Below are 17,346 nucleotides of genomic sequence, written 5' to 3' on the forward strand. Positions count from 1 at the left end.
TACATAATCATTCTTGATTTCATAGTACTTAATAAACTATAGAATTCCCTTTCTAATATAACGCATATGCAAGAATCCTCTTGGAATGGTAATTTCGTGGATGTTTCCTACTGGGTCAATCATCTCAAAGTTATCAGACGCAAACGTTGGACCCCAAAACCGTGAAAATGCATCAACAAGCATTATAAATTCCTGTAGCATAAATAACACCTCTTTATCTTTAATATGAAATCATTCTCAACCAGTTACATACGAATAATATTGATGCGATAATGTTACCTATTGTATCGATAATTTGATATTGAAATAGTTGAAGAATCTGGGCAATGGGATCTGTGGTGGGACATCAGTCGGATTTTTTAGAGCAGGGTATTGTATTTCAGTCATGTCTATGTCGAAAATCCTTAAGTCAAACACTCTGTTTCCTAAATATTTGACTACAACATAATAGTTGTCTTTGAACTTGTAAAAACTTGCTATTTCATAACCTCCACAAAAGAAGTTTTCAGGCACTAAACTTTCACCTATGCGGACAACTAACTTATTTCCTCTTGGGTCCACTAAGTAGTTTAGATTGTGTCTAACTTCTTTTGACTAGTAAACAAAGAAATCTTGGTCAAATTGAATGTATTCCTGCAATATGTATGAAGTAAAGGAATGAAACATTATGAACGTAGTACAACTGTCTGATCTAATTTTTTCAGATAATAAACCAAGAAAAAAAAACAATCTTTCCAAAATGGGTTTGAGTATATTCCTTTTTCTATAGAAAATGCATATTAGAATGGCCGCTTCGCAAAAAATCCCATATATATATACACCTTTTGCATTTGTTTTTTGATATCAATGGTTGAAAACAGATGATACATAGTTTAAAGCAAATAAATCAAAAATTTACCTTTGTTGGATTAAGGACTGAAACCTAGAATGGAGGCAGTACACCATGGCCTTCCGGGAAGATGAAGCCATTGGAATAAATTTTTGAAATGCAGTGCAGAATGATTGGACAATGGAATGCAAAGAACTCGAAGGACATGACATAAATATTAAACTTTAAATAAAATTACCGTTTCAAATGACGGTTGGTAATGAAATGTCAGTGTAATTAATACTTTGACCTTTTAATTATTTAGTTTAACTTTTAAAAACAAAAAAAAAAACTGAGCACTCATTGCATATACTAATTTCATTAAATTGACACGACAATATATGAAATAGATTTATTTAAAAAATATCCATTGTTTTTTTTTATTTGGCGTCATTTTAATTTACTAATTCCAATAACTACAACATAAAACATGTAAGTTATGTGGTCTGCAATGAAGGGATGATATTTTGCATAAGCAACAAAAAGAATGAAACTACTGCAATGTCTATGAAAATAAAAAAGTAATACTAGACAGCCAAGAGGTTTGTTTTTTTTCTTTGAAAATATAATTGTACATTTTACAATATGCATTTATTGTTCAGTTTCTTTGAATAAAATTTTTTAAAATTTATTCTGAGGTGATTGTGTTGGATATTAAAAAACACAGGAATGGATGCTGATAAAAAAATATCCAACATTTCTTGCGCCCAAGCAAGATTGAAGCGAAAAATGATATTGAAAGAAAACAGGATGAATAAGAAATGTGGTAAACAATTTGGTGTATTTTCTAAAAGCCAACATGCTAGAACATTGTGTACTCCACTCTCTGATGTTACATATAAATTTTTCGCTGGAGAAAGACTTAACAATTCTGGAAGAGTGCAATGTCATAAAGACACATATGCAGTTCCAGATAGTAATGCTTCTCATCGACAAAATCTATTGCCAGGTTTCAGATGGTTTTTTCAAAGCAGGAAAAAAATAATCAATGCTCATTGAATATGAGTAGTACTTGTGAACAATCTTCCTTCACTGCATCTCATTTTCATATGGCTGAAGAAATAAGTCAAGTCAATAATTATACAGATACTGCAGACAATGGCCAAGGTATTAATTAATTTATATACTAGCAAATTTTAATATTCATTAATTCTTACTGTTTTATATTATGACAGTTGAACAAAGCGTTAAAATGCGAAAAAGTTAACAACATCGAAAGCAAAAAACATATACAACTTCGGACACTGATTATTCCATACAATTAGATGAAAGATAAGATATCTACTAATTACATCCTTTACTTCACTATATTATTGGTTTTTTATATATGTTTACTTAATAAACAATACACATTCACTTCTTATGCAGATATAGGTGACCCAGTATACATGTGCCCCTATTGTAAAGCATACATGTGGTATGAAGAAAGGATAGACAAGCATAAACATTCTGCAATTCCAAAGTTTCATTTGTGTTGTGGAAATGGAAAAGTGCAGTTACCTCTATTGAAGGATGTTCCTACTGTTTTGAAGCAATTATTGTTTGACTCCAACAGCAGAGAAGGAAAAAATTTCCAACAACATATTCGTACATATAATATGATGTTTGCTTTTACATCACCAGGTGCCAAAGTTGATCACAGCTATAACAATGGTTATGGTCCACCCAACCTAAAGATCCAAGGGCAAGCTTGTCATAGAATAGGTAGTTTGCTCCCACCTGCAGGACAAATGCCTAAGTTTGCCCAGCTATATATTTATGATACTGAAAATGAAACACACAACAGAATTCAATCGTTAAGGTACGTGAAGCTAAAGTTTTTTTATATTAGCATTTTGATATTTGGATGCTGTATTAATTAAGATTTTATTCATTTTCAACAATGACAACAAAATTGATGTAGATATTGTAAACAAATTGACAAAAATGTTAGATGAATACAATGTTCATGCAAAATCATTTCGAGTTGCTAGATACCATTACAGAGAACAACCTTTCCATGACCTCAAAATTCAGGCTAATTGCTGATAGGAATAAGGATGGAAGGTTATACAATATACCTAACGTTTCTGAAGTAGCAGCACTAATAGTTGGTGACATTGATAGTGCTTCCCCAGGAGATATCATAATGGAAAATAGAAGTGAAAAATTGCAAAGAATTAATGAACTTCACACGAGCTACCTAGGATTCCAGTATCCTTTACTATTCCCATACGGGGAAGATGGTTATAGGCATGATGTTAATCATCGAGTCACAAGTACTTCAAAAAACATGAAGAGAAATCGCTTGACAATAAGGGAATGGTTTTGCTTTCGGATTCAGAGTAGAGAATTAGAAACACAGACACTACTAAGATCTAGGCGATTGTTCCAACAATTTGTTGTTGATGGATATACTATGCTAGAGTCTGAAAGGTTATCATTCATAAGAAACAACCAATCGAAGCTTAGAGTGGACAAGTACAATAACCTCTTCCAATCAAAATCAACTACCCAAGAAGAAGGATCTACGAAAGGCAAAAGAGTTGTACTACCTTCTACTTTTGTTGGTGAGACACGATTTATGGAACAACTTTATTTTGATGGAATGGCAATTTGCAGTCATGCTGGTTTTCCAGATTTGTTTGTTACTTTTACATGCAATCCCAAGTGGCCTGAAATACACAGAATTCTATCACAACAAAATTTAGCTGCATCTGATAGACCAGACTTAATTGCAAGGGTTTTCCGAATCAAATTTGATCATCTTCTAACAGATCTTACGAAGAATCATTTGTTGGGCAGGGTCATTGGATGTATATCTTTTTATTCCTATTATTTGATTACCTAAAAATATTTTTTTTTCATTGATATACTAATTGAATCAATTTACAATGCAAACATGTATACTATTGAATTCCAAAAGCGTGGTCTACCTCATGCTCATCTGCTTCTTTTTTTGCACCAGAATGACAAATATCCAACCGCTGATGATATTGATAAAGTAATATCAGCTGAAATTCCATGCCCAATAGAAAATGCAAAACTACATCAATGTGTGAAGGAACATATGATTCATGGTCCTTGTGGAGTAGTAAATAAATCCCTTCCTTGCATGAAGAATGGTAAATTCTCACGGTTTTTTCCTAAAAAATTTCAGAGTAGTACAACTATTTCAGAAGATGGATTTCCACAATATCGAAGAAGAGATAATGGAGTCTGCGTGGTCAAGAATCATGTTTCTTTAGACAATCGATTTGTGGTTCCATATAATCCTAAATTGTTACTTAAATATGAAAGTCATATAAATGTTGAATGGTGCAACAGAAGTACTTCAATTACGTACTTATTCAAATACATCAACAAGGGTTATGACAAAATTACAGCTGCTATGGTTAATAATACCAATGGATCTTCTCTTCATGAGCAGTCAGGAGATGAAATTAAACAATATCTTGATTGTAGATATATATCACTATCCGAGGCCTGTTGGAGAATATTTTCATTTCCTATTCATGGTAGGAATCCAGCTGTTGAACGATTATTTTTCCATCTTCCCAGAGAACAATCAGTGTACTTTAAAGATGATGAGTTTATTGACGAAGTCATAGGAAAAGCAACTGTTGCAGAATTAATGTTCACGAGTTGGATGGAATGTAACAAAAAGTATGAACTGGCAAGAACTTTGACATACCCAGAGATTGTGTCAAAATTTGTCTATGTCAAGAAAGACAGATGTTGAAAACCCAGGAAAATAGGAAACACAATTGGAAGACTTATTTGGGTTCCACCATCAACAGGGGAATTATACTATCTAAAGAGGATGCTAACTGTTGTCAAAGGTCCTTTATCTTATGAACATATCAGGATGGTGGACAATATATTGTATTCAACCTTTAGAGAAGCATGTGAATCTTTGAAATTTTTAGCAGATGATAAGGAATATGTAGAAGCAATCAAAGAAGCAAAAGATTGGGGCAGTGGAAATTATCTAAGGAAACTTTTCGTGACAATGCTATTGTCCAATAGTGTTAACAAACCACATGATCTATGGAAAAAAACTTGGAATTGGTTATCTGATGACATATTATATAGGGGAAGAATAAAAGTTGACAATCCAGGTACGTTTCACTTAAATTTCTAAACTTTAAGAAATAAGTTACTACATTAAGCAAAATGTAGACTTAAATCAATGTATTTAAATGCAGAACTGCAATTATCACCTGATATATTGCGAAACTTAACGTTATTCCATATTGAAGAGCTCCTACAAACCAATAGAAGAAGCCTAAAACAATTCCCAACAATGCCATATCCAGATGGTTATTTTATAGCTCAATGTGGGAACAGATCGGTGTACTCAGAACTTGACTACAATGTTGTCACTGAAGCAAATGTATTTCAGGAAAATTACGATCGCATGACAGGTATAACATAATTAAAAATTCATGTGTAGATTTTTTATTTAAGTACTTAATATCTGAATTACAATTGTAGGGGAACAAAAGGACATATTTGAAAAAGGTACTCAAGCTGTTATTAAAAATGTGGGAGGAATCTTCTTTCTATATGTCTATGGGGGTACAGGAAAAACTTTCATGTGGAGAACTCTTTCTTCAGCATTGAGATCTAAGAGAAAAATTGTATTAACTGTTGCATCAAGTGGTATAGCATCTTCATTGTTACCAGGAGGAAGAACAACACATTCAAAGTTCAGAATTCCAATTCCAACCATGGAAAACTCAATTTGTAACATAGAACAGGGTTCTGAAGCTGCAGAGCTACTAAAATTAGCTGACCTTATCATTTGGGATGAATCACCAATGGCACACAAATTCTGTTTCGAAACTCTAGACAGAACGTTAAATGACATAATGAAAGACAAAATGAAACCAAATTTAGTATTTGGAGGAAAGGTAATAGTTTTTGGAGGTGATTTCAGACAGATATTACATGTCATTCCTAGAGGTAGTAGATCAGACATTGTACATGCAACAATCAATGCTTCATACCTATGGCAGCATTGTCAAGTATTGACATTGACTAAGAACATGAGACTTCTACAACTAGGTTTACAAACCAGTTCAACATCGGAAATTCAGGAATTCTCTGATTGGATTGTGAAACTTGGTGATGGTATGTTGTGTGAACCCAATGATGGTGTTGTGGATATTGAAATACCACCAGAATTTTTGATCTTTGATTTTAACGATCCAATTGAAGCTATTGTATTAAGCCTATATCTTAATCTATTAGAGAACTATACAAATGATAATTTCCTGCAGAGCAGAGCTATACTGGCCAGTAGAATAGAGACAGTAGAAGAAATCAACAAATACATATTATCTTTAATTCCAGGTAAATATTAGGATACTCTTAGTCACATATGTTAGATATTGAATATGAATTATATTTCTAGTAACTAATACAATGACTATTTTGCAGGACAAGAACAAGAATACCTAAGTGCAGATACAATTGATAAGACAGATAATTCAATAAATGATGAATATGATGTTATTACTCCAGAATTCCTCAATTCATTAACTACATTAGGCTTACCAAGTCATCAAATAACCCTCAAAATTGGAGCTCCTATAATGTTGCTAAGAAACTTGGATCAATCAGAGGAACTGTGCAATGAAAGCAGATTAATTATTACAAGGTTGCAAAAACATGTAATAGCAGCAAGGATTATAAGTGGAAACAAAAAGGGTAACGAAGTTTATATTCTACGTATTTCTATGTCTCCATCTCAATCTCCTTGGCCATTCAAATTAATCAGAAGGCAATTTCCTATAATGTTATCTTATGCAATGACAATTAACAAATCACAGGGGCAATCTTTGTGTTCGGTTGGATTATATTTGCCAAAACCAGTCTTTAGCAATGGTCAATTATATGTTGCAATTTCTAGGGTTCAGAGCAAATCGGGTTAGTCAAAAACAAATCCTTATGAAGTTTGTTACATTATACTATTATAGAAACCCCGTATTCGTTTTTGAAGATATTATGAACTGTTAAAATATAGGTTATTAACTAATGTTCCATTTTCATTTCTAAATGTAATTAATCACGCTAGTTGATCCTTATTATTGAAAATTAATTTACTTTTCTATCTTTAAAATTTATTTTTATAACAACACTTGATCAAAAAATCCAAGATTTACGATTATTTAAACTAAATCCATTAGTCATTACCGTGATTAAAAAAATGGTTTAATATAGAAACCCATAGTTCATCCATTTAAATAAAATGTTGGCATACATACCAAAATACAAGTGTCAACCAAAAAAATATGTCCTTGTGCGTAAAGTGCACCAAAATATTACCACATCATACATAAGTTAAACATTCCAGTTAAATATTCCAGCAACACCCTAAATTTTCTGAACTACGATTAAATTGTCTTCGTTTTTCATAACTTCCAACTTTATCCTATCACCAGCGCATAACTTATTTTCCGTGACAAATCTCCTTCATCCACACCCTAGATAGCATTCAGTGCGCGATCTTTGAGCCCATCTAATTGAACACTGCCAGTACATTCCATTACCATTTGATAATAGGTATTCCATTATCAGTTTCTTCGTCTACAACATCTGCAGCATTATTTGCAGTACCAGAACAAGATGCACCATTTGTAGTATAGGCAATCTCGATTCCTTCCACTGAAAATAACCTATACAAGAAAACATTCAGTGATACATAATTCATATGCAAGTAGACTCCATCCTTTAGATTATAGTACTTAAACATTTTCCCAATCGGACCACGAAAAATCGTTGTCGCATTAGGTTTCACATCAAACTTAAACTTGAAAGTTTTAGAACAAGGATCTACGAACTCCATCTCCTGGCCATAAATGATTTTCTTCTCCCAGAATATGTGAAAATAAGCATCCAAGCAAATTGTAGACTGTACCCTGAAAATCATACAATATTAGATTAGAATATGAAATAGTTATTTTTACACAAAACAAGAATGATAAATGCTAGACATTCACCTCTTTAGGAGTTAAGAGAACCCTGAAAGAAGACAAGAACCTAGACCACACCAAATCTTCCTCTACAATGTAACTATCACCTAGACCTCGATATTCTATCTCAGTCCATTGTAGGTCGAAAATCCTCAGTCGAAAATATATATCACCACAAAATACAGTACAGACATAATGCAAGTGTCTGAGTTCATAAAATTCCTCGAAATAAGGTGGTATTCGAAAAATTCCCTTTCTTATCAAATCTTCCTCAAACTCTAAGTTCATAACATTCCCCATTGGATCAGTGAAATAATTTGTCCCAAGAGTCAGTTTCTTTCCCCATTCAAGCATAAAACCATCTTCAAAATCCCCAAACCCCTGCAATGTCCATATATGCGAGGAAACGACAATATAAGACATGCATGTAAGACAAATGAACAAATAATGCATCAATAATATTTCAAAGATCAATAGAAACAAAACACAAGTACCGATCACAAAATCAAAGCTCACAAAAAAGCTATATAACTATTAATAACGCAAATCAACTGCAAAAGTAAAATGCTACTTACATCACCTGGATATAGCAAGCAGATAGAGTTTTGGGACAGATTTTTGAAGTTGTATTTACCCGAAAATGACATCTTCTCCCACACCCACAGAATGGACCAAAGAAGGCAAGGACTGTGACAATGAACTGAGAATGAAACGAAAAGTCTAATGCAGTTTCTACATAAAACTGAATATAATATTTTCTTCCAGAAACATCTCACAATATAATAATTACCTCCTTAAATCATAATTAAAATATTTACAACCAAAACAAAAAAGTTTTATTTATTTTTAATACTAATTAATGCAAAATTATAATATGAAGTTAAAATTTATTATCCATAATTATATTAGCTTCCTTAATATAATTTTAAAAAATAAGGAAAATCTTGAATATATGATAAGTTGAAATACAGACAGTACTAATTATTACTTTTATTATTCTTTACTTATTATTATTATTATTATTATTATTATTATTATTATTATTATTATTTGATGAATTAAAGATTACTACTTATTTGTTTTATGAGAGAATTATTAATTTTTTTCAGTAAATATTACTCATCTAAAATAACACATTTTTATATTATAAAAAAACTAACTTATTTGTTGCAAATTAAAGAAAGGTAACAATTTTTCATACTATTTAGCATATAATCTTGTCTGTTGTCTTAAAATGCAAATAAATATACGAAATAAAATATCTAAATTCGTATATAACCAAATTTGAATTACATATTTTAAAACATAACTACGAAAGTTAAATTAACATCGATGTATATTGTTCATATATTATTACTTTTATGAACTATAATATTGTCTAACGATATTTATCATAAAAAAATACTCATTACATAAAAAATTAACATTTTTTTCTATTACAAATACAACATTAAAAAAAATAAAAAAAAAGGAGAAAACACCACTCGTGCGTACGCACGAGTAGCACTAGTTTATAATAAATTAAATATATTTTGAATTGTTTTACGGGTAGGGATTTACGTATAATAAGATCATCAAGAGGGTTTCTTCGTGCACCTCTATAACTTTTTCCTTGTAACACTATAATTATTTTCCATTTTATACGGTCCAAAAATTATTTTCTTAAAAAATTAACTTTCGGAATACAATTTTTTAAGTTAAAAATAATTTTTGAATCAGATGATCAAAAAACTAAAACCGATTTCTGAATTTTGCAATTCAAAAGTTTTTTTTTTTCTCAAAAGAATTACTTCCAAATTAGACGATATGAATGAAAGCAGACTATAAAATTTGAAAGTCATTTTTGGTTTCCAGATTACATAATTTGGACGTCATTTTCGATTTGCAGATTGTATAATCTAAATTTTTTTAAAGAAAAAAATGGTTTTCTGATTTTACGATGTTAAAGTCATTTTTTTCTCCAAATTATATAATCCAGAAGTAAAAAATAAATTTTGAATTGGAAAAATGATGGGAATAAAAGTTATGGAGGTGCAGGGAAAAATTGTCTAAAGGGAAAGACACAAATTTGCACATAACGGAGTTTCTTCCAGCACATCTATAACCTTCTTCCTACACTCCCATATAAGAAATTTCTCGGTTTGCTTTTGAGATTGCGCAATTCGAAAGTGAAAAATATATTTCAAATTATGCAAGATATAGATTAAACTTGAAGAACAATTCATGGTCAAGGGAATCAAATTTATACAATGGCTTTCATTTCATGCATAGATTTTAACCAATACAAATACATAAATATGCACAGAATTAACTACAGGGAAACTATGTTACAAGTAGGCTGAAAAAGAGTGTAAAAATTTATCAGTTTCAGAATGTTCAATCTTTAATCAATCATATGAGAAACAAAAAAAATGGCAAGATATCATTCTGTAAGAGAATCAAAACAATTCTGCATTATAAAATTCTGATTATAGCATATAGATCTATCTCATCTGTGAAAACTCACCTGACATAAAATCATTCATTTCCTCCAACATCAGAATTGGCAACTTGTACTCATCTGCATCACTGCCTATATCTATATACACTTTGTCCTTAGAGAAAAACCATTTTATGCTATTCACCAAATTTCATCATATCTAACCAATCTATTACAATCTGTAGTATATAACATATCATCTATGGAACAGTTTATACTAAAAGTGATCATCATGAACATGTAGCCACACAATCTTGTGGCAGCAACACCTCTTCTTGATCCAATGTTTCCTTAACAGCTTGATAAAACTCTATCCATGAAGAAGAGTTGGAATCCACAGAACCCCAAGAAAATGTTAGGTTTGGACTTGCAGGGCAGGCAGTGACCAAATCCAAAACTGAAACTTGTTTTAGGGTCTGTGGAAAATTGAATGCTAAGTTATCAACTTTGTGTTCATAAATTTTCCCATTTCTGTCCAATTTGTACCTTGATGTGCCTTGAAACTCCCCTTTAGCCTCCCATGGAACCCTAGGCACACCCCTCAGGTTCCACCTGATCAATATCACATTCTCTGAAGGTTGCCATATCCTATACACATCCAGAGCAATCTCACGGAACAAAATTTTACCATGAAACCTCAATGCCCAGAAGATCAATTTGTACTTCTCAATACCAGTAAATGTGTTCAAAGGGTCCTTGAATGTTATATCATCCCTGAAATAATCAAATTCAACCTTAAAAAACACACCTCAAACACTTACAACATAAGCACACGTCTCAAAGATGAAAATTCAAGTGCTGAAATGATCAAATTCAACATTCAAAAGTCCATTTCCCCCAGTAAGAATCATCTTAATCTACTAGAAAATCACCCACACATCTCAACTCAGTTGAAAATTCAAATACCGAAATTATCAAATTCAACACCAAAAGGCCCAGTTTTTTTCCCTGTAAGAAACATGTTAAGTCTAACAGAAACCACACACATGCACACATACACACACAGCAGAGAAACACACAGATGAAAATTCAAATACTGAAATGAACAAATTCAACACTGAAAAACCCATTTTTACTCTCCGGGAAAGTTTTAAATCTAACAGAAAACCATACAAACATGACACAAGAGCACACACCTAAAAGATGAAAACTCAAAAACCATCTTAAATGTGACAGAAAATCACCCATCCACACACAATCACACAAGAAGAAAAATCATTTATAGAATAATCAAATTCAACACTAATAACCCATTTCCCCCAATATGAAACCTCTTAAATCAAACATAAAACCACACAAAGATAACACCAAAATCACACATCTCAAGTACGAAAGCCAGATACCCAGATGAGAAAATGACCTGTAGATGTCATAATTGAGGTCTTTGACGAAGATCAAGGGCATGTCCTCTCGGAGGGTCCTCACAGCGAGGCCAAGATTGAGATAAAACTCATCTTTTTGCTGCTGATGCTCATCTTTGGCACCAGTTGTTGGTGTGCTCCCCAGAGCAACCTGTGCAGTGGGAGTTTGGAGGGTGGAAAAGAACAAAGAAGTAGCCTGAGATGTTGTTGTTGCTTTTGCTGATGAAAGCGTTTGGAAAATGGGTTTTGATTTGGTTTGCGGAAGCAGAGAGGGTTTGAGGTTAGATAGAAGAAAAGCCATGGCCTTTAATGCTCAAAGGGTATCCAAGATTTTAGCACTTCATCTGATTGAGAGAGAAAAAGAGAGAGTTGTGTTGTTTTCGTCTCTTGCATTGGTGACGTGTGTGGCGCTGAAGCTGAATTTTGAGCCTTTCATTGTGTTATTGGTAACTATTTTGAGTGGCTTTGAGTGTGCCCATGAAATCAAAATGAAAAAAATGAAAAAACAAAGTTTTGACCTTTCGCATGTTTGCCGCTATCATTTTGCATTGTTTTTGGATTTAACAAGTCGTATATACTTATTTTTATTTAGACGTGTTAATTTCATATCTGTCTTCAAAATGCGTTAATTTAATTTCAATTTTTGAAAAAATATTTTAATATTTTTTTTAAGATAAAAGTTATTAAGGTCATTAACTTAACTTATGACTTTAATCACTAAATTTTGATATAAATATCAGTACTTAATTTTGTAAATTATTTTAAATATTAATATTGTTAATAGTGTTAATAATTTATTGTTAAAAATGACTTAATTAAAACATTTTTTTAAAAGTTAAAACTCAATTAACACCTTTTAAAAAATATATATCAAACTGAGATATCTAAATAAAATGTTTATTATTCGACTAATTAAACTTTATTTTTCACTTGAATCACTATATATTATGACAAAATCGAACACTTACTTGTTTTGATCCGCGAAAAAAATGAGGTGGTGTGGTTTGCTATAATATAATTAATTTTATAAATGGTTTTTAAGTATTTAAATAATTTAATGTATTTAATGAACTGATTAGAAAGATTATTATATATTTATGTCTTATAATTGGTAATTGAATTTCAATTTCTGGATGAATCATTTTTAAGTTACAATCAATATTAGATTAAATATTCCGTTAAGTAATTCTGTCATTTTATTTATAGTATACAGTATACTAAGGAAAAAGTAATTTTAAATTCATTAGTTTTAGTTAAACTATATTAAGAATGAATATAATTGAATTCATTATCAATTATTATGCGTAATTTAACTTTGTGTTAGCTTGTACCATGAATTTATATGTGAGTAGAGTTGAAATAATTACAAAATTAATTATATATTAACATTAATTTGTTTATTTTTAGTAAATATAAGATAAAACTAAACAGGTGTTTAATTATTTCAAACCTTAAAAGATTTCAACCAAATAAACTAAAGTTTTTGAATTAATTAATTTTTTTATGATATTAAAACCGAAATATATTAATATTGAATACAATATTCACTCTAAATACTATTACATGTTTTCATCTTCTAAGGAATATAACATAAGAAAATTAATTTTTAAACCATTTTTTATTTTAAATTTTAACTATAACTAAAAAATAGCAATTCATTCTCTTAAATTTATCCAGGCTATGGAATTGGTCCATAAAGCGTTACGTGCTTTAATTATCTTTCTTCTTAATTTTATTCTTGAAAAGCTTATAAGAAATTAATTAAAAAAATACTTTTACATTTTTTTTGTCGATTTTAAATCAACGAAAAATTTAGGATTGTATTAAAAACAATACTATTATCAAAGTTTAGAAAATTTTATCTGAACTTGATATTTGATACCGAAAAGGTGATGGCCATAACGAAAATTTTGATTTTTTTCACTAATTTGACTTCAATAGTGAGTTTGACATTGAACTCAAATATTGTTAGAGGAGAATTAAAGAACGTCTTGAAAAATAAAAATCTAATAAAAAAAAGCAGGTTTTTGATGACAAGTTAAAATAATATTTGGTTAATGATGTAATAAATTATGTCTTCACTATCTTAAATTTAAAAACTATCTTCTAAATAATATTTGAAATCATATTAAATGTTTCTAATGCATATTATTTTGTTAATAACATCTCACGTGTTTACTAATTTAGAGCATCATATAATTTGATATTAAACACAAGACTATACCAAGAAAGGCTTTATGTATCACCATATTCCTCAAAATATACATACATAATTTTTAAAAATATAGTTTATCAAAAGGAGGAATGTCATACAATACGAAACAGTAATCCATAGTAGTTGTCCACATCTACTCTACTCCAAGGTTAGATCACTCACGGGTTCCTTACCAACATGATCCTCTGCTCCCAATCATGGCAGAAAGAAACAATTACAAACCAGTTTAAGCTAGCATATTTAAAAAAAAAAAGACTTATAATTAAATCACTTGATTTAAAACAAGCAATCATTTACAATAGATTCATTCAATCATGCATAATTATGTAGACAAACTACAACAACTACCTCTGAAGGATTTCAATATATTTTGGCTTATAATAACATGGCTCTATCTAGTATTCTTACATGACAAGAAGTTCACTATGACATGCGAACAAATGTTATATTTCAAACCAATTCATGTCATATGAATCTTCATCGACTCTCACTAACTAAATATCTTCCTCTATATGAGTTAGAATACCTAGTAAAGTCTGGATGATTTCCTAATGAGTCCCTAATCAATGCACCTACACACAAGAGTTAAAAATTTTCTCCCTTGAAAGTCATTTCACATTCAACACATCACAATCACATATTTGATACAACTTTCTCATCACATGTCATCATTCACAATACAACAACATACATGCTTTATATTTCATATCACACTTATCCATCATTCATAATATAGCAATATACATATTTACATTTCATATCAACCTCGTTTTCCCAACAATCAAAACCCAAGTGCACCTATTACAAATCACAAATTATCAATATACATTTTTTTATTCCAAGGTAAAACCAAAATCACAAATAAAATCGGCCAACACACCAAAGTAGTAATGTTATTAACAATTGAGAAACCAAGAGAAACCTAAAAAATAAAGCAATTGTGAGTGATTGGTTGTTCTAATAACAAAACTCTAATCAAATATCCAAATAGTCAAAGTAAACAATCATATGTCTCAGACCAACTGCAAAAATTTCACCACAATCCAACGATTAAGGAAATGTGAATCCCAATTTTACTAAGATGTCTTAGAACATGGTGGTAGCCAACAGTGTGTAAGTGGTGCTCAACACTAAAAGAGTGGCGCTCAACACTAAAAGAGTGGCGCCCAACGCTAGGTGGGTGGCGTCGAGCGCTAACCCCCCTGGGACTCACTAACTTTAGAGTGCCCGATAGTTCAGAAGTGGCGCCTGACATTCTAGACCTAATATTTACACAATATTACATTGAAACAAAGAAAATTTCCTTCAAACTCCCACGGATAATAACAAGGAACTTTGAAAGGATAGCACTAAACATATGAAATCAAAATTATATTATAATATATATATATATATAATATTTATTTTGGTATACATATTTATTTTTCTTATTTTATTCCTAATAATATAATTTTTAAGTGATTTGATAAAGACAGTATCTAATAAAAACATATGTTTGATATTATATATTAAATTTTATATAAAATAATATATATATATATAATATATATTTACTTTATATATATATATATATTCACTTTTTATATTTTAACCTTAATAATATAATTCTTAAATGATTTGATAAGGACAATATCTAATCATAAGATATGCTTGATATTATATTTTAAATTTTTATATAAAATAACAACAATAACAATAATAATAATAATAATAATAATAATAATAATAATATATCTCTTTTTAATTTTTAAATTTAACCTTTAACTTTTTTAATTTAAAATAATAATTTTATTAATTTAGTTTTTCTTTAAATTTAACCGTTTTTTTTCTTGATATTTTTTTTAAACTTAAAAAAATTTAATTATAAAATCATCAATAAAATAAATAAAAACTATTTACAAAAAAATTATAAAAATTATTTATATTTAATTTCATAATTATAATAATAATAATTTTATTACCTTTATTATCATAAAAAAATCGCTAATATATATAATAAAAATGGTAAATATCTAATTTTCCTTATTTAGTTATTATAGAGGATATATCTGAGCTCTATTGAAAGTTTGAAGTTACTTTCAATTTTGTTTCCTCTCTATTTTCTCATTAAATGGATTCTTTTAAACATTTTTTACATTACATTGGTTAGTGTAAATGGTTGACTTATACTTGACTTAACACCAATGCTTAAATTTTTTATTTTTTGTATTCTGAAGTGTTTAAACATAATGATAATTTTTGTCAAGTTATGAATAGTATGCATAAGATATTTTTTGCCCTTTTGGTTCTTCTTTTAGGTTTTTTATTTTTTTACTTGATCATCTCATTTTATTGTGGTTTTTATCATACATACTTGTGTTTCTTTTTAGTGTTTTTCTCGAGTATTCTAAAATCTTTTATCTTTTCATTCATCTACGATTTCTTCTTCTCTTTGGTAATAATTAATAGGTGAAACATGAGATCATTTTATTATTGGAGACACTAATGTGACTTATAGTAAATATCATAAAATCTATATATTACAAGAAGTTTTCATATTAGATGAGACTTTTCTTGTAAATTTGTTAAAGAAATTTGTAAGAAAAGAATTTTTTTCTGACATTTTTTCTAAAAATCTTAATTGATAGATAATTTCTTCGTGAGTAATTATTTTCTATAAAATTATAAAATTCGCAAGTATTTTCTTTAAAATTTGTTGCGAAAAATGTTTTATATAAAATATTTTGCAAAAAAATTGGTAGAAATTTCTTGTAAAATTTTTTTCACAACAAAATTTATAAGTATTTCTTACGAAAAAATTTTCAAAACAAAATTGGCAGGAAAATATGAGTTTTTTTTAGTAGTGATAACTTAGAGAAAAAATTATTCAAAAGTCCTACAATATTAAAAATATAAGTTGTTGAAAAAAGTAAATTTTTTATGATAAATTGTAAGTTCTAAGAAAAAACAAGTCTAAATGATAAATTTTGGAGATGATCTTGTGCCCCTCTTTTGATCATAAATACGTCACCCTTGAACTTTTGACCTATCTTTTTACATTATTGAATGAGTTTTTGCACAAAAATTTGAACACACTTTAGTGTTAGTGGATATCTCTTATGGGTGGATGGATATAGACATTGCTCTCTCCTACCATTCCCATTCACCATTCCACTATCTTCCATTATGCCACCACCAACTTTATATTTTTCATTCAATATATAAACATCAACAATCATAAAAATTCTAAATCTTATCCATTCACACTCAATTAATTACACTAAATTTAATATTTGATTGGGCTATCAATATGATCATGTTGTAATGCACTTTATTTCATTTAGAACAATTTTTAAATTAAGATTTTTACAAAAAATATAAACTAAAAATAATTAATGTATAACTTAAAAAAAATATCTCTCTATATATATATAAAGAGAGAATTTTGTTATAAATTAATTAATATGTAAACTACTTTTAGTGCA

At 29.6% G+C, this 17,346-nt stretch overlaps 2 protein-coding genes and 1 pseudogene across 2 annotated transcripts; 1 reads left to right on the forward strand and 2 right to left on the reverse strand.

Annotated features, from left to right (window-relative positions):
- Positions 1–1,869: 1,869 nt before the first annotated feature.
- LOC114170114 lies at positions 1,870–6,786 on the forward strand (annotated as a pseudogene).
- An 888-nt stretch (positions 6,787–7,674) lies between these two features.
- LOC114168685 lies at positions 7,675–8,284 on the reverse strand. Its single transcript, XM_028053589.1, has 2 exons — positions 7,855–8,284; positions 7,675–7,773 (listed from the first exon to the last, which is right to left on the reverse strand). The coding sequence occupies exons 1-2, from the start codon at positions 8,278–8,280 to the stop codon at positions 7,675–7,677; spliced, it is 525 nt and encodes a 174-aa protein (XP_027909390.1). The 5' UTR covers positions 8,281–8,284.
- Positions 8,285–10,228: 1,944 nt separating this feature from the next.
- On the reverse strand, positions 10,229–12,098 carry LOC114168304. The gene is made up of 2 exons (XM_028053067.1): positions 11,667–12,098; positions 10,229–11,020 (listed from the first exon to the last, which is right to left on the reverse strand). The coding sequence occupies exons 1-2, from the start codon at positions 11,966–11,968 to the stop codon at positions 10,537–10,539; spliced, it is 786 nt and encodes a 261-aa protein (XP_027908868.1). The 5' UTR covers positions 11,969–12,098; the 3' UTR covers positions 10,229–10,536.
- Between the last annotated feature and the right edge of the window lie 5,248 nt (positions 12,099–17,346).

The sequence above is a fragment of the Vigna unguiculata genome, chromosome 11 (genome assembly GCF_004118075.2).
Source record: "Vigna unguiculata cultivar IT97K-499-35 chromosome 11, ASM411807v1, whole genome shotgun sequence".
NCBI lineage: Eukaryota > Viridiplantae > Streptophyta > Magnoliopsida > Fabales > Fabaceae > Vigna > Vigna unguiculata.